We start from the raw sequence: 24,456 nt of genomic DNA, 5'->3' as shown, positions 1-24,456 counted from the left end.
GCGGGGTGGCGGTGTCGGGTACGGGGGAGGCCGGTTCCTCGGTGGAGCGAAGCGCTGGCGCTTTGTTGGAGGAACCGGGGCGGGGCCATGTTGTTCCCGCGGAGGGGAAGCGCCGCCAGCCGCGGGCTCCGGGGCCGCCGCCGCCGCCAAGATGGAGCCCGGCAGCCGCCCCATTGTAGGGCGCTTTGTGGGCCGCCCTCCCGCCCTGGCACCGGCACCGGGCGCTGACGCCTCTCCCCGCGCCCGGCCGCCTCCCCCCGCGGCGGGGAGCGCCGAGCCACCGCCTCTTTATGTGTCTGTATGTCAGAGCTTCCCAAAGACCCGGGCATTCCCCATCGAGAAGTCACCGCAGGCCTGAATGGAATTGTATGATGGCATCGCAGAGTGCTTTGGATTGGAAGGGACCTCGATGATCATCCAGTCCGATCCCCCTGCCATGGGCACCTTCCACTAGATCAGGTTGCTCAAGGCCCCATCCAACCTGGCCTTGAACACTTCCAGGGATGGAGCAGCCACAATTTCTCTGGGTGTTCCAGTGTCTCACCCTCCTCACAGTAAATAATCTCATCTTAATATCTCATCTAAACATCCTTCCAGTTTAAAGCCGTTGCCCGTTGTCAGTTGCCCCTTGTATATTTCCCCTTGTCAATTGCCCCTTGTATATTGCCCCTTGTCCGTTACCATATGCCCTTGTGAAAAATCTCTTTCCAGCTTTCTCGTGTATGCCAAAAGTCAGCTAGCAAGAGAAGAGAGAGAATATCTATCTATTCTTTATTTTTATTTAGTCTAAATTTAAATGGTAAAACTTTCTACTTTAGCTAGGACTGGCTAAAGCAGTTTGTTTTTATTTAGAGCAGCCTAAGCTAGCTGGTTTGTAGATGGTAAATTCCTGTGTCTTTTGGGGAATGGTTGTTAAAACAAAGAATAAGGGAGACGGGCACCATCTGCACAGAGCAGGGTAGCAGCGAAGGAGACATCAGGATGATGAGTGAACTGCGGTGTCTTGCTTTCCCTGCAGATTGAAGATAGGCAGGCCGAGATGAGCAGGAGGAATGTGCCTCAGAGGTAAAGATGAGGAACATGCTCTTGGAAAGAGGGTGACTGCACCTGAAGGCACTGCTCAGAAGAGGAAGGTGTATGCTAATGAGCGAGTAAGTCTTTTGAAGATTCAGTTTGTAGCACTCCAGGCAATTCCGAACCACAGACTGAAATGAATTCTGTAGTGAAATGCATTTAGAAATTTGGCTACAGCCAATCAGATTAGATGTTAAAAAAAAAAGCTGCAAAAAACCTCAACATTGGAATGAAAAGACGGAGTGATCAGTATTAAATGAGAAAGAAGAAAAGCATGACACTTTAGGAGGAAAAGCTGAGGTTCTGCTTTTCTCATGCCTAATTTCAAGAAGCAGCAGGAAGAAATGCAGCCATGGATGGGGAGGGAAAGAAAGGTAAGTGTGAAAGTCATCAGCACTGAGGAGAGGAGCAAAGTCACCCAGAGGCCAGGGCAGAGGCTGGAGGGAGAAGCAGCAGCTCCCCAAAGCCAGAAACCAGCAGAGTGAGTTTTCCTCGTGTTTGCATAAGTTAACACCTGTGTTGCTTGCAGCTGGAGGAGCCGTGAGGGGGGTGGGAGACTTTCTCTCCCCGGGAAACGGGAGGGTTGCTGTTTTACATATGAACGAGGCCTGATGGCAGAAAATGACTCCAGTTGTATGCTAATAGTGCAGCGTTTGCGCTGCTGATGCTGCTGAAAGTGCCATTTCCAGTGGGGAAGGACCCACAGTTTTTTATTTCCCTGCAGGATCTCCACTAATCGCCATTATATTATTGCACTTAGAGCACATTGCTTCCCTCAAGTGGGGCTGAGAGCAGGGTGATACATGGAACTGATAGGAAGTGCCTTTTCCATCTACTTGTAGTGTCTGGTTTTCTAGAGTGAACATGTTGCTGTGGAGTTTCTTGTCCTAAATTTGGAAGGATGTGTTAATAAATTGTAAAACTGCTAGTGTCTTGTTTGTTTTTTTCTTCAAGTAATGGCAACATGAACTGTAAAGAATGCCATTATGTTGTTTATTTCCATTACAGAACTGCTCTAAAGTGAATGTGGGGGTGGGTACATGGCTGTAAAATCATGTTACACGAGAAATCACAAACAAGAACCCGTCCAGATTTGCAGGCAGGGAAATACAGACAGTGCCTTCATACCACTAAATGAACCACAGACACTGTGCTTCCCTGAGCATTGCTGGAGTAGATCCTTTTTACTGGCATTCAAATAGTGAAGTTGAGCGAAACAGAATTTGTGACGGCTGTTGTTAAGTTTAATTTCTTTTACATGGTTTTAATAAAGTTGTAGTAGACTAAAAGCTTAATCACTGATGTCCACAACCATCAGATAAAGTCAGTTTATCCAGTGATTTGCTTTTCCTGTGTATGAGGTCAATCTTGTCCTGAGATCAGCCAGGGAGACTTCCGCGGCTTTCTCATTAAACTGACCCCTGCTGCTCGTTGCTGTCCTCTGTCTAGGAAATCTTCCTCCAAGCTTGTGCATTTTATCTTTTTGTAACAAATGGTATTTTGTAACACTTTTCTCTAAGACAACAATAGAGTATGTTGAGAGTAAGTGCTTTTACAGTACCCTGGTACCCAGGAAACTTACAGGCAGCTTTTCTGAAGCATCTGTTCAGGGATAGAAAAAGTCCATTGATAGATCATGTTAATTAGACTTTTTTTAATGTTTAGATTAAAGTGTACATATTAAAATTTGTATTTAGTAGTCATGTTAGGTGTGTTAATGATTCTGAAACTTGGAATCTTGTCTTAATAAGGAATGGTTTTCTTTCAAATGCAGCTGTTACTTACTGTTTAGAAACTGAGCTTTAGTGGGCTAAAATGCCTTCTGAACTGTAGTGCATAACTTAGTGCCTGTGGCCAGTAGTGATATTGTATGTGCTTCTCTCTGAAGTCAAGAATTTAATATAATAAAAATATCTTGCTGAAACATAATACAATTTTTCTCTCTACTTAAGACCAAAATCTTAAGTTGAAGCACTGTAACACAATCTGTGCAGTGTACCAGCTTGGAGCACTACTGATTTTTTTTTTTGTTTCTCATTTCTTTCCCTAAACAATGAGTCTCCACTTGGAAAAAATAAATCCTTTATAGAATCAAAAATATAATTTGATAGCTAGGAGACAGATATAAGTACTTAAGGTTACACTTTAATGGGAATCATCTGCTTAAGGTCTGAGGAATGATCTCCATGTGCTGCTGCCTCCAGATGTGGCGTGGCAGCAGGGCTGGGCTGCCTCAGCTGCTTGCTGACAACTCAAAGAAGAAAGCCTGACTGTCCCTGCTTCCCTTCTTCACCCTCTCACTTCTAGTGATGGGCTCTAGCCACAGGGTGAGTAATGAATTCACTCCACTGGCTTCCCTTTTTCACCTTTACCTTTTTCTGCCAGAGGTGATTTTTCTGTAATGTTGCTGAGCTGAGTCAGCTGGCTCAGCTGTAGTGAGCAGCCAGGAGGAGATGACAGGGGAGTTTTACATCTCGTGGTGAGATGTTGTCTTGGCTGGTGGTGTATTCCACATGGGAATCTCTGGAGTCCAGGAGTGCACTCTGCAGACAGTGCTGGGCTCCTCTGCCTGTGTGACACTTCAGCCAGAATCAAGCCAGCTCTGTTGGAGAACTGTGTGAGCTCACACACACTGCCCCTTAAGGAAAATTTCCTGCTTATCTTTAAATCATTCACTGTTGCACAAGGCTGAATGGCAATATTGCTTTTTGAGGTCTGGTTACATGTTTAGAGTGAACATATACCAAATGAAATGCAGGATCAAGCTAAGGAATAGTTGGCACTTTTCTGTGATTTTATCATAATTAAAGCAATATAGCAATCACAGATCCAGGGCCAAAAATCATGCTCCAGTTCATGATTGGCATCAATGTATTTATTTGTAACTGTTATATTTATTTATTAGCTTCTTTGTTGCACAGTGTGCTAGAATTATTACATAAGTTACCAGAAGAAATGTAAGCCAGTGTTTGAGTGTGATTGTTTTTTATATTGTATAGCATAGAATCATGGAATGGCCTGGGTTGGAAGGGACCTTGAAGATCATCCAGTTCCAACTCCCTTGCCATGGGCAGGGGCTCATTCTGCTATCCCAGGCTGCTCAGAGCTCCATCCAACCTGGCTTTAGACATTTCCAGGGATGGGGCAGCCACAGCTGCTCTGGGCAGCCTGTGCCAGGGCCTCCCCACTCACACAGCAAGGAATCTCCCCCTAAATCTGATATAAAGCTGCTCTTTTTCATTGTAAAGCTCCCCCTTGTTCTGTCACTGCATGCCCTTGTAAAGTCCCTCTCCACTGCTCTGGCAGGCTCCTTGCAGGCACTGGAGGGCCACAGCTGGGTGACCCCAAAGCCTTCTCCTCTCCAGGCTGAGCAACCCCAATCCCCTCAGCCTGTCCTGCTGTGAGAGGTGCTCCATCCCTGTAATCCTGGTGCTGTGCTCTGGGCTCCCTGCAGCAGCTCCCTGTCCTTGCTGTGCTGCATGCAGAGCTCCAGGTGGGATACCCTGAGCAGAGCAGAGGGGCAGGATCCCCTCTAACCCTGGTGGGCTCCCTGCAGCAGCTCCCTGTCCTTGCTGTGCTGGGTGCAGAGCTCCAGGTGGGATACCCTGAGCAGAGCAGAGGGGCAGGATCCCCTCTAACCCTGGTGGGCTCCCTGCAGCAGCTCCCTGTCCTTGCTGTGCTGCATGCAGAGCTCCAGGTGGGATACTCTGAGCAGAGCAGAGGGGCAGGATCCCCTCCCCAGCTGCTCTCAGGTTGCTCTGGGTGCAGCCCAGGCTGGCATTGGCTTTCTGGGCTCCAGCTGCACACTGCTGGCCCCTGTCCAGCCTCTCACCCACCTGCACCCCAAGTCCTTCTCCCCAGGGCTGCTCTGGATCTGCTCATCCCCAGCCTGGACTGGTACCAGGGGCTGCCCTGGCCCAGGTGCAGCACCAGCCCTGGCCTTGTTAAACTACAGGAGATTTCCATGGGCCACCTCTTGAGCTTGCCCAGGTCCCTCTGGATGGCAGCCTGTCCTTGAGGAGTGTCATCTGGACCACTGAAGGATGGGATGTACAAGACTGTCTGTCACCATTAGGTCAGACGTGACACACACATGTGATCAAGGTCCAAGATAAAAAGTTTTTATTTGTGTTCTCCAGCTTATATACTCTTAACAAAACATGATCTTAAGTCGTTAACTATATCTCAATAACTTATTATATTCATTGGTGCAAAGCAATTAATGTCAATATAATTGGCAAAAGTTCTAGAGAAATTTAATAAGACATGTATAAACATCTACTTATGCATGTAGTCTAGCTTACAAAAATTTCCATGTTTTTTTTCTAATCTGTTTCCATGCTGACAGCCTTGTCTTCTTCCTTGCTGTGGATACACTGGAAAATCATCAATTGTTATTTCTTCCATTAACTCAGCTTTGCTTGCAGGCCAGCTGTCAAGCCCCTCCATACCTGGCTCTGCAGAAGAACATCGTGGTATGGTACAGCTTTAATGGTGTCATGAGTGTCAGAGCACCAGGCTGGCAGCACAAGGTGCCTGTGCTTTTGACTTCCTTTTCACTGCAGGTACAACAAACCTGACTCTGCTATTTTTCCAATGTCTCTCTATCCCCAGTGCCTCCTTTCACAGACAGCATTGCTCCTGTACTTTGCATTTCCATAACAGATGATGCCTGGTTTTGGTATTGTTCTGGCTCTTCCGTTGCGTTTCTGTGCCAAAATATTTTTTCTCTTCCTTTAAGAGGCTTTCAGCTAAACCTGTAAACTGGGCTTTGCAGCAAAATTCTTATTGTGCTTTAGGGCAATTTTTGGTGGACTGAAGAGAATCATGGAAGAATAGTCAGATGCACATGCTGGATCAGCAGCTTCACCTGTTGTTGATGGAAGAAATTAGTTAAGGGCAGAACGTGCAATTAATGGTGCAAGTCTGAGATTACAGCTTGGTTGTTGCAAGTGGACAAAAAGGATTGTATTTCAGCACATAATAGTATTTTATTTTAGAACTATCACAGTATCATAAATAGTTTGCTAACATACACAAACACCTTGGTGCTTAGCTTTCAGTGGCTAACGATGTGTCAACAAAAGATTTAGAAATAAATGTAATGAATAGCCTTGTGCTGAGAGAATGAATCTTCACAATTGTTTGGAAACAGTGTTTTGGAGACTTGAGGACATTCTTTTTCAAAAACTAATGTTTCAAAGATAAAACAATCAAGCGACTTGAATGTATCTAATCAGATGAAGTTTGAAGAAGTTCAGGCCAAAGCTGAATTGGGTCTGATGTATCAACACATTGTGAAAAGTGCCCAAAATGAGATTTCTGCAGCACATGTTTCTGTTGAGCACTGTTGGACAGCTACACATGCTGGATGCAGCACCTTTGTGCAGGCTGTGGCTGCTGCCAGCCTGTGGTATCCTACAGGAGCAGGAATGAATGAGTAGATCAGATAGGCAGTAATAACATGAGTTTTGGTTAGGCTTGTTATTAATCACTGGCTGCGTTGTTTGTTGTTGTAATTGGGATTCTGACCAAAGCAGAAAATTGCAGTTGCTTTAACAGATTAGATTTTGCATTTAATTTGGCATGTGGTCTCTTTAAACATGAAGCTAGGCATTAAGATATGTGTGAATAGGGAAGAGAGTGCTGCCTTTCAAAGATCACACTCTGTCTTGGAACCTCACAGCAAATGCCCTCCTTTGAATTTCTTCACTTACATTGCTCTGTGCATTTATTTGAAAACTTGAGTATGTGTACAAACAAATTAAGCAAAATCTTCAGAATTCATTTTATTGAGCTAAAGTTGGTCTATGAAAGCTTGACTTCTAACATGACAAAAGATGATGGAGAGCTGGTGCAAAGCTCATTGCAGCAATGAGGAGAAGATCTTATTTCCTTCTTTTTCCCAATCCTCCTCCTGGTCATGTGCTTCCACTCCTTCCAAGGTGTCACCACTGCACTTGTGTTGCCTCAAATCACCCAGTCCTGAGAAAGCTGTCTATGTTTTCACTGGATGATTTATGAAAGGATCCAGTAAGGACCAGAACAGGTATAAGGTAAGTGGGAGAAATGTGCAATGACATTGCACATAGGAAAAACAAAAAAACCTAAATAAAACCTTTGATCTTGAACAAACTCATATTTTTAATAGAAAGTGTTTTATTTTAACTCTTACTAGAAGACATTTTCCTTTGTATGATATCAATGGTGGGTGTTTAATGTGAAATGTTGGATGTTTATATATTCAATACTTGCTGATCTTCAGAGAAATTAAACTGAAGCTTGAGCCCTACTGAGCAATCAGAGGTGTTTCTTGTTTCTTAAATGAAGTAGGCACTGCTTCAGAAATTAAAATTTCAAAACTTATGTTTAACTGCACCACTTTCTAGATTGAAATATCTTTTCAGGTGCTTTGAAGTCTGTCTGCTCCCTTTAGAGTGTGGGGCTCCCAGAATGGGATGCCTGCCTGCATCTGATGGCCTTTAATGCTTCAGTGCTTCAGTAGTCTGGGTTCCATGGAAAAGCACCTAGTGTTACCAACTATAGCATGCAAGAAAGTGTTACCTACTCCATTTAAAAGAAATCAAAAGGGTTGTCAGAGGTTTTTTTTTATTTTTTAATCAGAGGCTAAATTAGTATTTTCTCTTTTGCCATGATTAATTTATATAAATGGAGTGAAAGACGGAATTGTTGTCCCAAGACACTTGATGAGAATGAAGCATCTATCCCATCAGCTGTATTTCAAATATCAGTTCAGTTATCTGGTTAAACAGCTTCATTGGATGTTCAAATATAGGAGATTTGGGTAGTCTCTGGGGAGCTCAGCTCCTCTTGTATGGTTGGAAGAAAAAACACAGCTCTGAATTATTTTCCAGAGGGTAAATCAAAAGTGGCTTAATTTAATGAAATTCACTGTGCTCCATATTTGCTCTGTCTAGCTGCCCTCCTGCCTCTCTGAGGAATTCCACACACACTGCATCATGTGTGCCTCCACTTCAGATTGAAATTGCCATTGCCACATGAGGAACTCCTGCTTCCAGCCTTGCTTTTGTTCTGCTCCTCACTGGGGGGATCTCACTTACTTCACTACCCCTAGGAAAGGGGTATTTTTTGGTGATACCATCGTGTTAAATCTGCTCACCCAAGGCCTGACAAAAGTCATGGAAGATGGAAGGGTTAACACCTGGTTAAGTCTTGAAGAGTTCATCTTCAGTGCCTGCAGTTCATGAACCTCAGATGCTCAGCTAAACTAGAGCAGTGGAGCAGGAAGATTTTGTCCAGAGCAGAAACTGCCAGTGTTAAAGAAAACAAACCATAGCCCTTTTTCTCTAGCAATAAGTTCTCTATGGCATGAGAAATCATCTAAGAACCATCTAAAATGGTTTGGGTTGGAAGGGAACTTCAAAGGTAATCTAATTCCAACCCCCTGCCATGGGCAGGAGCATCTTCATGGATGGAGCCCCATATAAACTGGGATGGATCCTAAACTTCTCTGGGCAACCTGTGCCAATGTTTCACCATCCTCATGGTAAAAAACCCTTCCTTATATGTAGTCTAAATTCCTTTCAGTTTAAAACCATTACCACTTAGCCTGTCACAACAGGCCCTGCTAATAAGTTTGTCTCCATTTTCCTCTAAGCCCCCTTTAGGTGCTTTCAGAAGAGTTGTTACCAACTCAATTTAAAAGAAATCAAAAGGGTTGTCAGAGTTTTTTTTCATTTTTTAATCATGGGCTAAATTAGCATTTTCTCTTTTGCTGTGCTTAGTTTATATAAACATTTATCTGGAAATTGTTTTACAAAATAATATAGAGACTAGCAGAGTTTAAAATATTGCTACCCATCACCCAAAATATGACAGCACTTGAAATCAAAGTTAGAATTAAATATAGCCAGTGACAAGTGCATTCAAAATGTTCTGACAGACAAGTAGAAGGAAACATGTTCATAAGATTAAGTAATTGTTTATACAGTTCAGAAATTACTGGAAATAGTCAAAAATAGCTAAATAAAGAGCAGGTTATTTGAGAAGATCTGCTTAAGATTTTTGAGAGGAAAACACGTACAAGTTCTTTGTTGTGGAAATGATAGTGATAAATTTGTAGTGACAGGAATTAATTGAAAGGTGTTTACAGTATGGAAAGGCCGTGCTTGAAGTGTTTGAAAATGGCTTTTAAACCCAGAATTTCCTTCCTGTTCTCTATACCACATGGAACAAGCAAGGATAGCAGCCGTAAAAGTTCTGTTGGCAGGAGAGACTGTGGATAGAAAAGTTTGGTTTGTTGCTTGTTTTTGGTTTTTTTTATTACTTTGATGGTTTATTTAAAGCTAGAAATAGTGTTGCTAAGCTGCAGGTAATAAATTAATCTTATTCACAGCTGATAATCTGAGGAATGATAAGGAATTTTGCTACGCTTTTCAGATTTCCAATATAACTTTCAAGGGCAGATCAGACTGAAACATTCCAGTTAATAGAAGTGGGCATCATTATAACAATAGAATACTCTGAACTGGGTTTGGCAACAGCATTGTGGTAAAGAATTTGGCAGAGCATTATACTTTTTATTACCTGAAGTGATCAGTTATCTCATTTTCTTGCTCTAATCCCAGTTCAGCTGCAGCCAATAAAAACCTTGAGAGGACCAGAATCAAATGTTTCAGAGCTCACTTTTTCATCAGCTGTGGTGAGGAAATGCACTTCTACGTTGTACTTTGGTTCTGCTGTTTCAATGAATTCACAAAAATCCCAACAACCCCCTGCCCTATAAATGCATAATTGATAGAACATAGAGCAGGCTTTATAATTGCAGCAGTAAACAGGTTCAGTGATTTATTTTTCAACTGACACAGCCAGAGATCACTTTCCTGACCCTTATAATTTGCCCTAATTAATGAACTGTCTTGTTTTCTAAAATGTTGCATGCTGTAATCTTCTGTGATGCTGAAAAGGTTGTTCTGGAAAATTGTTCAAGGCAATGGCTAACAGCACTTATAGTGACACGTTTAAAACAGAATATTTGTGTTTACCAGTGTTTTGTTTAGACAGTTCTGTTTCCAACAGTCATAGTAGATCTCTGTTAAATCACTTAAAATCCACTGTCTTTCCTAAAGGTCCTGGAAAGAAACACCAAAATCAAAACTCTGACAGTTTAAATCTCTATACAAGTTAACTTGCTGCTGCTTTGCTCCTCAAAAATCTTCCTCCTTCTCTTCCTACTTAATCACAAAATGCTTTGGATTGGGAAAGGCCTTAAAGATCATCGAGTTCCAGACAGCCTGCCATGGGCAGGGGCACCTTCCACAGGACCAGGTTGCTCCAAGCCCCATCCAACCTGGCCTGGAACTTTTCCAGGGATCCAGGGGCAGCCTGTGCAGCACCACCCTCACAGTAAAGGAATTTTTCCCAATATCCAATCTAAGCCTGGTCTCTGTCAGGGTCATTTGCTGCTTTATGTATTCTAATAGCAACTCCATTTTCAAAAGAAGCTACATGTAAAATTTGCAAGCGTGGCAAAATAAATGAATTTGAATTTTAATCTAAATTCATAACTCCCTATAGTCTGTCTCTTGTTGATTTTGCCTCTGTTAACCCTGTTGAATTATGATTTCTAAAGAGACACCAGATACAAGGTAAGAGGGGGCCACGAGTCAGTGCATGAAAGAAGGAAAACAAACTCAACCCAGACAAGTGGCATTCAAAGGAATTCTGTCCCTCTACAAGGAGAGGTAAGTTTACACTGTATTCAACTAAATTTTAAACTTTGTTCCTTCTTTGCAGAAGGCAGGATGTGTCTCCCAAATTATCATGCCGTGTGCAACCAGTGTTTGAATGTCAGTCCTGCACATTCCCGGGGTCTAAGGTGCAGACTCCTTGAGTAAATTTGAGTGTTTTACTCTACTGAAAGGGCATTTTACTGCCCAGAGCACTACACCATTGATGTTTAACAGTTACACCCTCTTAAGTTTTTTTTATTAATTATGAAGGATGAGATTTTTCTTGCATTTGATGGAATCAGCTGCAAATAATTTGTAGGAACAGTAGAAAAATCAAATGTCCAGTGATTTAATGGGATTCTGTATGATTTCTGTAGTGTGTTTAAAATTTGCCTTTGCCAGATGTCTGTAGCAACATTACAGAATCTCTGAATGGTCACAAGCCCTGTGAAATCCCTTTCCTTTGCAGTGCTCCTGTCAGTTCCGTAATTTAGTAATTTTTGAGTCCCAGGAAAAATTTAGGTAAAAGTGTGCCCTAGAGCTCAAAATGCACATTAAAAAAATTGAAAAATTGTTAGGTAATTGAAAGGGAAATATGGGAGAATGTTTTTGCAAGCTTATGATTGCATAGCTTGTCATCACCTTGTATTTTGATAATCAACAGTGACCTCACACAATTCATTTATTTCAGTCTTACAGAACTTCAAGAGCTTCCAAATGCTTTCACAAGCAGGGCAAAAGTGAATTGAAACATCCCAACATGGGGATTCCCCCATCTCTCAACAAAAAAATGGAGGTGGAGAGAGATTTGTGACTCACCAAAAGCCAAATTGGATGGTGAAGCTTTGTGAACAGGAACACCAATGGCACTGCTACCAACTGCATTGTACTTGTTTTTCCAAGGGCAAGACTTCATTGTGCAGCACTGTCAGTGTGCCCCCTTTACATCCCAAGATTTGAAGTGTTTCCATCATTACAAAGACATTTACAGATTGAAAATCTCAAATTTCTGCATCTCGCTCAACAACACAGTAGCTTCCAATATGTTAAAAAAATAAGATTCAGTGAAATATTTCATATTCATTTCAACCCTTAATCCTTTAACTTATAAAGTGGATTGTAGGCAGCAAATTGAAATAGAATTTGCTGTTGTCAGCATTGACTCAATGAGGGGGGAAAAAAGAAGATGTAAAATTCACAGTGGCTACAGCTGTAGATACAGAAAGTGTCTTGACACAGAGAACCAATAACTCCCAGGAGTTCTTGACTCTTGATTTTTGAGCTAATATGATGTTTCATTCTACTTAAAGGAATCATTTTGTCATCCCTTTAGTGGCAGACACATTTATTAAAGTGCTTCTGGGGGTAGATTGGGCTTTGGTTTGAAAGTTAAGTGTTTCTCTCTACATTTCAGCCTTTAAACCATGAAAGAAACATTAGCTGTGAAACCTGAGTATCTTTTCAAAAAGGGACAAATCTCTGGCTTTTTGCTCAACATTCACTGGCCCACAGTATTCTATTTCCTCTCTTTGACCTGTTCAACATCAAAACAATTTGATGGAAGTGTGCTTTGCCGGAATTGGCAGTGTGCTTCCTTTTGATGCAAAATTATCACACAAAAATACAACCAATTAAGTTGTGTGACCAGCAATGTCTAAACCAAACCAGCGTAATCCACTAGCAGTACTATAAATATATCTATATATATGTATATTTGACAGATCAAGCCATGAAATAATTTTTGCACTCAAGTCCATTACAAGAATGAATAGAAAATTCACCCAGCAAAGAAGTGAATATGTCAAACAACAAAGCAGACTTCCTATGGTGGTTTAAAATATTAAGTCACAAAAAATAGCTAGTGTCAATATGAGCAATTAAAATACTGTTCTTTCTGAAGAAAAAGAAGATGAAACTATTAATGAAGAATCATTAGTTTGATGAGATGGCTCATAAGGAAGAGGGCAGCAGTGCAAGACTTGCTCTTTCTGCATTCTCTCCTCTTGGCACATTGCCTTTGTGCAAAGAACAGTCCTGCAGCCTTTGTGCCAGGTGCCCTCTTTTCCCAAACGGGAACTTCACTGCTCCCTCGTCGTCCAGAAGATCTTTCACATTTCTGTAAATCATCTTGCAATATGCAAGGAAAGTGCGCACTTTTCTCAAAAGCATGTTATGTTCCAGCAACCTGCCCCGAGCCCAGCAGCAGGTGCGTGCCTAGGGGCCAGGGAGGGACATGGACTTTCTGAAGAGCCGGGGGTGCCTGGGGGGCCCTGGGTAAGGGGGTGGGGGCACGGCGTGCTGGCCATCAGAGGCCACTGCCTGCTCGTAGGTGGGCAGCTCCGGGTCCTCGGGAAGGGGGCTCAAGGAGAACTCCTCGTGCCTCCTGAAGATGTTGGCTGAATTCCTTCTTCTGCTCCTCGCATAACCCATGTACCTAAACAAAGGCAACAGCAGGTGAGTGGAAAGTCCTGCTTTAAAGGGAAGCAAGAAGATGAAGTATTGTGTTTGTGGGATGAAGGAAGGAATGATGAATGTGGCTCTGTGTTCTCAGAACATTAATTTATTATTTTAGGACACTGTGCTATATTAGAGAATGCTATACTAAACTATGCTAAAGAATACAGAGAGGATACTTACTGAATGCTAAAAAGATAATAATGAAAACTCCTGACTCTTTCCAGAGCCCCAACACAGCTTGGCCCTGATTGGCCAAAGAGTGAAAACAACTCCCAGCAGAACCCAATGAAACAATCACCTGTGGGTAAACAATCTCCAAACACATTCCACATGTGAGCACAACACAGGAGAAGCAGATGAGATAATTATTGTTTTCCTTTTTCTCTGAGGCTTCTCAACTTCCCAGGAGAGAAATCCTGGATGAAGGGATTTTTCAGGGAATGTGAATGCCACAATTAAGTCTTAAGCACAAAATAAACAAAACCCCAAACAACCCAAAAAAACCCCACAAGAGAAAAACCATGCTTTCAGTGATCACAAAGACCAGAATACTCTCTCCAAACCACAGGGTAAGAACAGCTCAATGATGTGACATTTATAGGGAAGAGGAAGCACAGAATCCTTTTATATTCCTTTCAAGATTAGGACAAAGGAGCATTCAGGAGTAGAGACTTGGTAAAAAAGCATTTCCTCCACACTGCTTCATCATCTACTACCACAACTACTTCACATCTGAGGCAGAGCACATGCCATGAGAGCATTCAGCTTATTTGAAAGCACCAACAGAACATGTTAGACTTCACATTGCAGGCCAATTATTCCATCATCTTAGTAAGAATATTTTGAAATGAAGAACACACATACACAAGTTAAAAAAAAAGGAAAACCCAAAGGTTTGGGAGTGCAATATTGTTTTATGTTTTTGTGTTATTAACTACTGCTGGTGCTCACTTAACTTTGCTTCTAGGCAAGTAAGAACTCGAACTTCCACTGGATTTTCTGAGAACACAATAGTTAGACCAACCCAAGATTTAAAAATCTTCAGTGATTTTTAAATGCCACTCTTAAGCAAGAGTTTGTTTTGTGCGTGTTTGGGTTTTTTAAGCAGTGAAATTCCTTACCCTGGTGGCTGCCTTGATTTGCATCTGCTCTTGCAGCAGTAGAAGACAATCAGTGCAATTATAACCAACAGCACTCCAGCAGCAACCAGGCTGATGAGCAGCCCTGTGACATTAATCTTCTGCAGTGCCTCATCACCTGGAGAGAAAACATGGGTGATTTTCATTCTGTTCCTTCCATCTACCCAGCCTGCAGCGTTCACTGTAAAATACTATTTTAGCACTGCTATTAGGCTGCTCCTTCCACAAATGTCTAACTTGCTGTAAGAAGCTTTAAATCTGAGCAACACAACCCAAGAGAATCATTCACAGTCAACTTAAAACAAAAGGGAGTCGGTGCCCCCTTTTCTCTACAGGAAACTGTTGAGATGCCTGTCTTCCAAAACCTTCCAAATATTCCTTCATGTACTTGTGTCCTTGATCAGATCCAACTGACCATTTTTTATTAAATAAAATTATTAAATTGATTAAAATTTATTAATTAATTATTAAATATATTAAAATTATCTGGCATCAGACTACTCTGAGCCTAAATCAGGCTGTTATATATTATTATTGAAGAAATAGGGAGGAGACAAAACCAAACCAAACCAAACCACAGGAGCAGCCACAGAATCACTGCCAAGTTTACCAATTGTGTAATAAAGGAATGGTCAAGGAAATTACCTACAGACCTATATTGGATCCCACTTTAAGATGCTTCAGGTTTATCATATCAGGAAATTAAATATATTTGTACAGTTCACAGTGATCTTCAGTAAAAAGATAATTTCTGATTTCCTTAACTGATGGCATGATCTATTAAGAATGTACTATTATAACAACCAGAAAATATGGCAATATAATAAAAAAGTAAAAAGATGACTTACCTAATTTTATGTTAGGGCCTTTAGTTGAATAGTCTTTCCAAAAATCCATCTATAAAACCCAAAAAGAATCAGATTTATATGAGATAAATAACTTACAGGTTATATTTAATATGGTACCTTGGGCAGAATTTAGCAGTGGCATAAACAGAAATAACTCCTGCTGAGGGATTTGTATTTACTCATCCCATGGTATTTTTCTTCTACAAATTTGCATTAAAATTTCTCAGATCCCAGCTGGTAAAAGAAAAAAGTGCATTTAACTATAGTGTTACCTCACATTTCTGCCAGAGGACAATAGAAATTAGGGTATATTCTGACACCAAAAAATGCTTACAATTATTTTTTTTCAAATCCCTACAAAACAGTATTTGAGGCAAAGTTAAATTCTTAAAATTCCAACATTTGAATTCACATCAGCTAGGAAAAATAGTGGGATCCATTTAAGAGAAGAACTTTAACGTTTTATGACCACCAGGCATTAAATGTGTTGAGTTATAATTTTCGCTTTTGCTACCAGGCAAAAGACTCAAGCAAAATTTCAATTTAGCCAATTTGACCTTTTTCTTAGGAAATTGTTAGTAATGGCAAGCTAACACTTCCACCTTTAGAACAGGGGTGAATTCCTCATTCTTTGTGCAGAGCACACCTAGAATCACAAAAAGATTCTTGCTGCTTGCGCAACAACCAGTCTTCAGACAATCCTCACATTCCTTTACTGAGCTGAAAGGTTTCTAATTGTTTCTTTTTATATTTATATATTTATATATATTTATATATATTTTTATATGTTTTTATATATTTAAATATATTTATATACCAGGTTTCTTGTTAGCCATGTCTAGGTGGGGAGGTAGAAAGTGGTGCTACAGGAATACCCAGCAATAACTGAACTGCAGTTTTGCCTCTTACAAAACACTTCTGAGCATGACACTAGCAGGCAATCAGTCAATTAATACATTTATAATTAATAAGGTGAAACATTTAAACTGGATGCTGACAAGTTACCAAAAAAATCCAGAAGTCTGAAAAATCTAGGAATAGCCACAAGTGGGACTTCCGAATCTTCATTTCTATTTGTTGGCAGAATTAAAGGCAACATCTAATGTCTTTAAGACAATTTTCATATATTAAGACAACACTGATATATTAAGGCATTATTCATATATTAAGACATTATTCAACATATTCAAGTGCATTCACTGTGTACCTAAAGCAAGAACCACATGTCATTGGGATATCTGCTTTTACAACAAAATAAGCAGCCATCTCTCAGTGATGTGTTAGAGGAGTTACAGTATTTGTGTACAATAATGTATGTTGCAATAACTTCTGTATAAAAATATGGTTATTTTGCCAATAACCTCCCTCATTAAATTAAAGTCAATTTGAACTGCTACCGTTTTATCAGGGTCTTCAAAAATTTCTCTTGCTTCTTCATAATTGCACAGTTCTTCATTGCATTCCCTTTCCAGGTTATCGGCTGTGAATGCTTCAAAATCAAATCTGTTGTTCAGAAGATGTCGTCCAATGAATAAATTGGCCTCCCTTGCAGATGTGAACACTAATGAAGAAAACAAAAAAAAAGTTGATTTAAAACAAGTTAGGAAGGCTAAATTTGGTATTTTTAAAGAATGGTAAAGAATTTAAAGGAGCACGTTGGGATAATTTCTTCCCCTACCATCTCTCAGCTACATACAAGGGAAAGATCAAAGTCTCCTCCTAAAATTTCTTCTTCACTACTATATTTTCTAACTATGTAACATGAAATAAATGTATTTGCCTTTCTCAAAAGCCATCTCAGCTATTCCTTATCCGGGCCAAGAGAATTTGATTGTCATGAGAACTGCTGGTCCAGTTTTGGTGTGACCCCTGGTGGGATGTCAACAGCAGTTTTTACTGGAGCTCTTAAGAACAAAGAAATTGTCACACAAAGCAAAATTCAGCCAGATGCAAAGTAAGCAACACCCTGACCTAGTGGGGGAAGGAGACAAGGGTGGGGGAAGGAAAAAACCAAATATACCTTTATCAATATTCTGGTATCTGTGAGTCACAGTTTTATTTACAGAATTTAGTTTTTAAATCACATCAGCAGACTCCTAGTCATTCTACAATTGTTCTTCTTTCACAATTGTGGCACCAAACTTTATGTAAAGGTGCCTTATTGCCAAGTTTATTTGTTTTAAATTTGTCCGTGATATGAGTTTTACTGACAACATGCATTTCTGAAGATTTCTGAAAAGAAGAGATTCTCTTCTTTTGTGTTCCATGAGGCCTCATGGATTAAGTGGCGAGGTAAGATTCCAGAACAGTGAGTGAAATTATAGAAGGCTTTGGAATACAGGAATGTATTTCCTCACTAGGCATTTTCCATAGTCAAGTTTTAGCCTGCTCTTGCTACAGTTTCTTATTAAAAAAAAAAAAAAAGGAAAAAAAAGGGCAAAACCAAATTTCTAGTGAAAGCCTAATCTACGTCCACGAAATTCAGGCTATTTGGTTGAGCAAAATGACTAGAGGATTATTTTTGCAAGTGTAATGCAGAAACAGCATTGTTACACACCAAGCTGGATGGCTGAAAAAGGAGATGAGATTCAGGATAAAGTTATTCAGCTACAAATTAGCTTTGTGTTCTTGTTAGCCTGTTTGGCAAGATTATCACATCGCTCTGGAATTTTCACCCCAAGAGTCACTGTTAGATCTTGCAGTGCTCTCTCATAACACTCTGCTCTCTGAAAACTGGGAAAAGTGCAGCATAACTTACGTATTGGCTGTTTATGGCTTTAATATGATAGAATATTTAAGGAATATGACAGCATATATTTATATCATTTGCACACTGTTACACTGTGTACTGAAGGAGCTACACATGTGTACGTGCATTTGGTTTTGTTATTTTAAAGCAATTGTGAGAAAATCTAAGCTTAAAATATTTATACTATACCTAGAGAGTAAGCAGAGAAAAGGACTTAAACAAAAACACCAAACAAACAGAAACAAAAGCCAAAATCAAAACTCCCTCAAACCCGCAAGTGGAAAGAGAAAATAATTACATGGGGCAAAAAAAAATATTATCAATATTCTTGGTTCAGTGCAAATTACAAAAGTAACTTCGTTCTTCTGAAGCAGAGATCTTCAGTTTTGCTCAGTAGTGTTTCACTCTTTACCATGCAAGTAGTATTAGCTGTCCTTTGAATTATCTTAGAGAACTGATGCATTTTGCTTAAAATGGAATGCATAATCAAACTGCCTGGAGCCTAGAACCCTCAATTCCCAGGGATACATGGCCCATTTTTTCTTTTTAAGAATTTTTATCCATTTATCTGCACTTTTTTCACTTTGTCACATATCTCCATCTCCAACTTACTTGCTACCTGGTGATTGAAACAGTGTTTGAAAAATGAAACAGATGGATTTGAATTGAGCACCAAATGTGAGGGTCCTGAATGCAGTTCTGCAGTCCTTGCTTTGAGAAAATGATCCAGGCAGTTTTAGGGTGCCCAGCATTTAATTATTTAATTAAAAATGCAACCACACAATACTCTCAGTGAAGCAGCTCTGCAGGTAAAAGATGCTCAGAAAATGCTGAAGGGCGACCTCTCAATGCAGGTACCCCATACCTTTGGCAACTGTTCTACTTTTTTTTTTGCTAAATTATCGGATTTTTAATATATATATATATATAATATATAAAAATTCAATATTTTATTGATATTACTATTATTGGATATTATAATATTAATATTATTGATATTAATTGGAAACTTCTCTTTCCAACTCTCTCTTTAAAGGAGGAATGGTCTGGGCCTATTGTGAGGTCTCACAGGAGCTCACAGGGAAGGGGCAACCTGATGTTTCATGCCCAGAGCAAGATGGATTTTAGCAAATCATCTGTCACAAGCACTTTTCTGCTAGCCATGGTTTCTGCTCCTCATACTGCCCTGAAGGAGCCTCCTGACTTTTTAAAAGTCTTTAAAATGATGACTTTTTAAAATCTGTTTTAAGGTTTCAGCACTCCTTGTCCACTGAGAAGACTGGACAGCTAAGGCAGGAATTTATTTTTGAAGCCCTTAAAATGCTAACCAGCCTTTGCTTTGTAGTGCTTGAGTCTCTGAGGGGAATTTATTTGTTTTTTACTTCTCTCCCTCTCTCCACGGGGAAGAACTGCAAAAGCAGCCCTATGCTTCTCTTTCCAGGTGTTGTAAGGGGGCCTGGCATTGAGAGCAAATAGCAATTTCAAAAAACAACCAAATCAACCATTTCAAACATAAAGCAGTTTCAGATATGCAGATACAACTGTGATGTGCTGAGACAGTACCAAAACAATGCTGTCTTAACACAGGCTTCAAACTTTTTTGAATTTTGATGTTACCTAAAGGATTCTGGCTGTATCAACCACAATAATGCCAGCGGGCTGGAAAAATTTCAATTGTCCCAATCTGCACTTACGACAAGCTCTGATAAATACTTGATATGAACACCAAAGTCAATTATCGCTCATTTCAGCAAGAGGTATTAAAATAATCTGAAATCAGGCATAAAGCAGCATAATTTTGTCATAAAGTAAAAACACCAAAAAAAAAACAACAACAAAAAACCCCAAAAACCAACTAAACCATAAAAAACCAAAACAACAACTACCAAAACAACAATAACCAAACAATTAAAGAAGCCAGCAAAGCAAACTTAGAAACAATTTTGGAAAGCACAAAGTCACGTTAAAACTGAGTTACCATCTTTCCATTCCGGTTGCTCCGAGTCCTTTGATCCGCCAGGGCAGTGAGGAAAGGCGAGCACCGTCACACGCAGCTGACACAGCAGCACCAACACGGCGAGCATGGCCGGGATCTGCCCGACAGAAAGGAACGTGAGTTAAGCAGCAGCGACGGCGCAATCCTCTGAAGTGTCAGCGCTGAGTGAACGCTGAGTGAATCCTGATCTGAAGTCATCCAGCGCAAGCACCTACACGCACGGGGGGCTGGCGGCTCCTGCGAGAGGCACCGACCCGAACAGGTCCTGCCTGTCTCTCGCGGAGCTCTGGTTGTGTAACACCGCTCATGTCACCGCTCCGGCCGCCTCCTGCTCTCCTGTCCCGGCCCAGCAGAGCGGCGGCCCCCGGGGAAGGGCCCCGCAGGGTGGGCTCTGACACCGGCAGTGCTGCCTTTTGTAGGAGGTAACAAAATCCCCCCGACGGGAACAGGTACAAAGCCCGTTTTGTCAGAGGGGTGAAATAAACCCGGAGCCACCCGACACGGGTAAAAACAGCATTGCCGCCCGGGGGATGGACGTGCCACAGGCACTGGGGCCACGGCAGGGCGGGGGACAGCCTTTCCTCTGGGGCCCGGGCAGAGCCGGGAGAGAAGGAGCAGCCAGCGCTGCCCTACCTGTCCCGGCGGGACAGCCTTCCCCCGGCCGTGCGGATGAGGGGTGGGACAGCCTTTTCCTGGCTGTACGGATCAGGTGAGGATCAGCCTCTTCCTGGCTGTGTGGATGAGGAGCTGGGACAGCCTTTTCCCTGGGCTGTGTAGATCAGATGTGGGACAGCCTCTCCCGGGCTGTGCGGATCAGGTGTGGATCAGCCTCTTCCTGGCTGTGTGAATCAGGTGTAGATCAACTCTTCTCTGACTCTTCTTCCCCTGGCGGTGTGGGTCAGGTGTGGATCAGTCTCTTCCTTACTGTGTAGATCAGCCTTCCCCCGGCAGTGCGGATCAGGTGAGGATCAGCCTCTTCCTTACTGTATGGATCAGCCTCTCCCTGGCGGTGTGGATCAGGTGTGGATCAGCCTCTTCCTTACTGTGTGGATCAGCCTTTCCCTGGCAATGTGGATCAGCCTCTCCCGGGAAGGGCGCGGCGCAGTCCCGGGGCCGCACCCGCCCGCGCTGCCCGAGCCCGGCCGGGGCCGCCCCGGGGCGGGGCAGGAACGCCCCTGGAGCGTGGGCACAGAGGGGTCACGGCGGGCGCCGCGATGGCTGCAGGAGGGGTTTGCCCTGGGCTTTGTTTCCAGACACCTGCCTGACCCCGCATAGGCAGCGGGTCCTTTCCGCTCCTGCAATCCCTGAGCCTTTGTGCCCGGGGTTCCCGGCGGTGCTGAGAAGCTGGCGGGGGTTTTTCCCCGGAGGAAGGCGCTGAGGGCGCAGCAGCGGCTGTGGCTGAGCCCGAGCGGGGCAGGGTGTGCCCCGTTAAGCAAGCTTGTACCTATCAGCAAGCATTTGGCCATCACAGAGCCTTGTCTCCACCAAACTCTCCGAGCCAGGCAGCTGGAAGGACCAGCAGTAGCTTTACACTTGTGAAAACAATGGTTTTGTTCCTTTTTCTGTTGGTTTTGGTTTGTTTGTCCGTTTTAGTGTTTGGGGTTTGTTTGTTTGTTTGTTTTGGGTCAGCGCCGCTAAACCTTAACCTTAGGGGCTTGAAAGGGGCAGAAGTGGCTCCCTGAAATGCAGGAGGCTGGTTTGCACCAGCACACACCCATTCAGGAGCTCCCATCACTCTCCTTCCCACAGCAATGGATCTGGGGCTCTTTTGCCTTCTCCTTCTCGGCTTCCCATGTGCTGGAAGGATTTGTTTAATACTGCGTGCTAGGAATATGAACTATGTGAAAAATTTTGGCATAGGCTGGGTTGCGTTAAAAGCTGTACACCAAAGAAACTCTGGGGATACGTGAGTGTTATGGTTTTGCTACCAGGAAATCCAGGGGCTGACAGTGATTTGTGTCTGTGCTTGCGTCTCCAGTAGTGACTTTGGATTGTGTTCTTTATTTAAGTGCTGGAGTGGCTTGTATATACAGAAACAGGAAAGAGTAGAGTGAGAGAGTATTGGATAACACTAGTGGAAGTGATCAGAAGCTCCCTGGAGAAAAAGAGAACCTTCTGATGTGTGAAATAAGGGGAACTGTTTGGAGGAATGATGACTGTAGTTAAATATTTACTTTATGACATCAACACGCTGCCGTTCAGAGGTACTTGACGAACATGTAACTTAGAAGCTGGGATGACTCTAATGCTTTTTAGCTGGTGGAAGTCTCAACAGAAAATTCTGTATTCTGATTGTGTAGGTGCTTATAACACAGTGGAGAACTAAGATAATATTTTAGAAGAAAACAGTATAGATTGTTTATTATCTAGGTAATACCAAGGAGATAAGAATACTTGCCTGCTACTTGTTGGAAGGCAGGAGAAACTAGCATTACTTTGTGAAGGGCCTTACAGCTTGATCCCATGTCCGTCTGCTCAACCCTCATGCTGAGTTCCTACCTGAGCGTCTCAGAGGGTGGAGCCAGCTGTGAAATAGCTGCTGACAGCTCCAGTGCAAGGGCATGAATGTACAAGGGCTCTGTGGTGCATTTGAGTGGAAGTAAAACACCTGCATGCCAGTGTGGGAACTTGTTTTGTGTGGCAACAACAGCTTTGTGTGAGGAAATCTGCTGTACAAGTAGCAGGTAATCTCCATTGTGTTATGGCGGCTTTGTCTATCGCTGTGAATAGAGGGGGGCATGAGCTTTTTGGAATTGCTCATGTATGCCTGCCGGGGAGTGGATGTGAATCCTTCCCTGGCCCTGCCCCTATCAGAGGAGAAGGCTCCAGGTGTTAAAGGACTGAGACTGATGGATCAGCCCCATGCAACCTCTCTGCTGGCTCTCACCCCTGCTCTGAAGGTGGAGGAGCAATGCAGCAGCAGAACTCTGCTGGGAGAGGCCCTCAGAGCTTTAACACTCACCAGTGGTTACCCAAATGCTTCTGACTGTGCAGCTTTTAGCAAAAAATTTGTGTCTTCTGCCTGTGTGTGCATGGCTGCTTGTGGAGGTTTTTGAAAACCAGGGTAGCTTATTTATTACTGAGATGTAACAAAAAAAATAAAAGTTGTTATACATTGGTTAAACAGGACAGTTCACATTGGTTAAACAGGACAGTGGAGTCTTTTGCCTTGGCAGAGATTGTAACTTTCTCCTGTGTGCCCCTCTGAGCTCAGACTGAGTTTCCAGCTCTGTGATTTTGGCAGTGAATCCTCACTCAGGGTGCAGGTAAATGGATGTGTGAGAACTTATGCAGTAGGTAATGACTAGAAGCGTGCCTGAGCTCTGGTTTGCTGTGAGATCATAGAAAAGGAAATGACAAGTAAAAAGCAGTGCTGAGGTTAAATAGAATATTTCCCGTGTATACGCAGTTTTTAGCATGGCAGAGCTGTAAGTTCCTTTTGCATATGACTTGCTATTTGTGAAGTATTTTTTCAGGTAAAATAGCTTTGATTAGCAAGCTGTGTAATGAAGATGCTCAAAAGGATGGAGCCATCAATTAAGATATTACTTTCATCAACATTTCCAGAAAATACTAGTATACAGTGTAATAGATGCATAATTAAAAATATTTGGAGAGGTGGAAAATAGGAAATTAATTTACATCACTTGCTTTTAACATTGGGTAAATATACAATTAATGTTTCTAAAATATTTGCCATACTAACTACTACATTTATTTACCTGTATTTTAGAACTTCGCTTGGTTGGTAAAATATTGTTGGAGAAATTAAATATGGTGCTGTTGATTTGAACCAGGACTGTGTATCCCTCACAAAAGGAAGATGGTACCAATCTATGTTGATGCACTGATCATTTGATTTTGAATATCCTGATTATTTTGCTGCAAATAAATAGTGGTGTGTTCATTTTTACTATTCAGGTATTCATTTCACCATAGCAAAGAATAATATGCTTTACTGATTTTTGATGAAGAGGACTTTGGATGTAAATATGTCCTATCATAATTCAAGTAATAAGTTTCTTACTGTTCAGTTTCTCATGCAGTTTTTATCAGTTGATCTGATAATGAAAAAACATAAATGCGTAATTAAGAATTACAAATCCTCTTATCAAGGATATGTGGAGTTGTATGTATCTGGTCTGTTCTTTCCAATGGTTTATTATTTGATATCCTGAATAATACAGTATAGATTTGTCCTTTACACAAAACTGTTCTAAGTTCTTAGTTTTGTTAACTAAATGTGTGTCTGGGCAGCTTGATTTTGGACTAATGACTTTTTTCTAAAGGTAATTGAATGTAACAGATTTTAACTATAAATTTCCTACAGTTAACATCAAAGGGCTTTGACTGTCATATTTAGGAATAAGCATGTCAAGAATCAAGTGAACCATATCAGTATCTTGGAGAAATCTGGTATCCCATTCCAACAGTACATGCAGGAGGGAAGGGTTTTCCTAGATCAGGCCATATTTGAAAA

The 24,456-nt window shown here is 41.7% G+C and overlaps 1 protein-coding gene and 1 long non-coding RNA gene across 8 annotated transcripts; one reads left to right on the top strand and one right to left on the bottom strand.

Moving 5' to 3' along the window:
- Nucleotides 1-271: 271 nt before the first annotated feature.
- Nucleotides 272-16,817, top strand: LOC134420407 (uncharacterized). Of its 7 annotated transcripts, none has more exons than XR_010028336.1 (5): nucleotides 272-1,151; nucleotides 3,243-3,401; nucleotides 7,020-7,130; nucleotides 8,013-12,993; nucleotides 16,704-16,817. It is a non-coding gene; the product is annotated as an uncharacterized LOC134420407 (long non-coding RNA). The 7 variants fall into 7 exon arrangements; XR_010028333.1 differs by having other exon boundaries at nucleotides 5,502-7,130; XR_010028332.1 differs by having other exon boundaries at nucleotides 3,243-5,639.
- Nucleotides 12,987-20,950, bottom strand: PRRG4 (proline rich and Gla domain 4). Its single transcript, XM_063160560.1, has 6 exons — nucleotides 20,610-20,950; nucleotides 19,959-20,073; nucleotides 16,629-16,792; nucleotides 15,232-15,280; nucleotides 14,366-14,501; nucleotides 12,987-13,221 (listed from the first exon to the last, which is right to left on the bottom strand). The coding sequence occupies exons 2-6, from the start codon at nucleotides 20,062-20,064 to the stop codon at nucleotides 13,002-13,004; spliced, it is 675 nt and encodes a 224-aa protein (XP_063016630.1). The 5' UTR covers nucleotides 20,065-20,073; nucleotides 20,610-20,950; the 3' UTR covers nucleotides 12,987-13,001.
- Nucleotides 20,951-24,456: the final 3,506 nt, after the last annotated feature.

The sequence above is a fragment of the Melospiza melodia genome, chromosome 6 (assembly GCF_035770615.1).
Source record: "Melospiza melodia melodia isolate bMelMel2 chromosome 6, bMelMel2.pri, whole genome shotgun sequence".
NCBI classification, from domain to species: domain Eukaryota; kingdom Metazoa; phylum Chordata; class Aves; order Passeriformes; family Passerellidae; genus Melospiza; species Melospiza melodia.
This window is presented reverse-complemented; position numbering and strand designations above follow the sequence as displayed.

What these genes read in the sequence shown, in the direction of transcription:
- PRRG4 (XM_063160560.1), bottom strand. Translation starts at nt 20,064, where the DNA reads ATGCTCGCCGTGTTGGTGCTGCTGTGTCAGCTGCGTGTGACGGTGCTC. An exon ending in GCAACCGGAATGGAAAGATG is followed by an intron (nt 16,793 to 19,958) that starts GTAACTCAGTTT and finishes TTTCTTCATTAG; the next exon opens with TGTTCACATCTGCAAGGGAG. An exon ending in TTGAAGACCCTGATAAAACG is followed by an intron (nt 15,281 to 16,628) that starts GTAGCAGTTCAA and finishes TGGGTTTTATAG; the next exon opens with ATGGATTTTTGGAAAGACTA.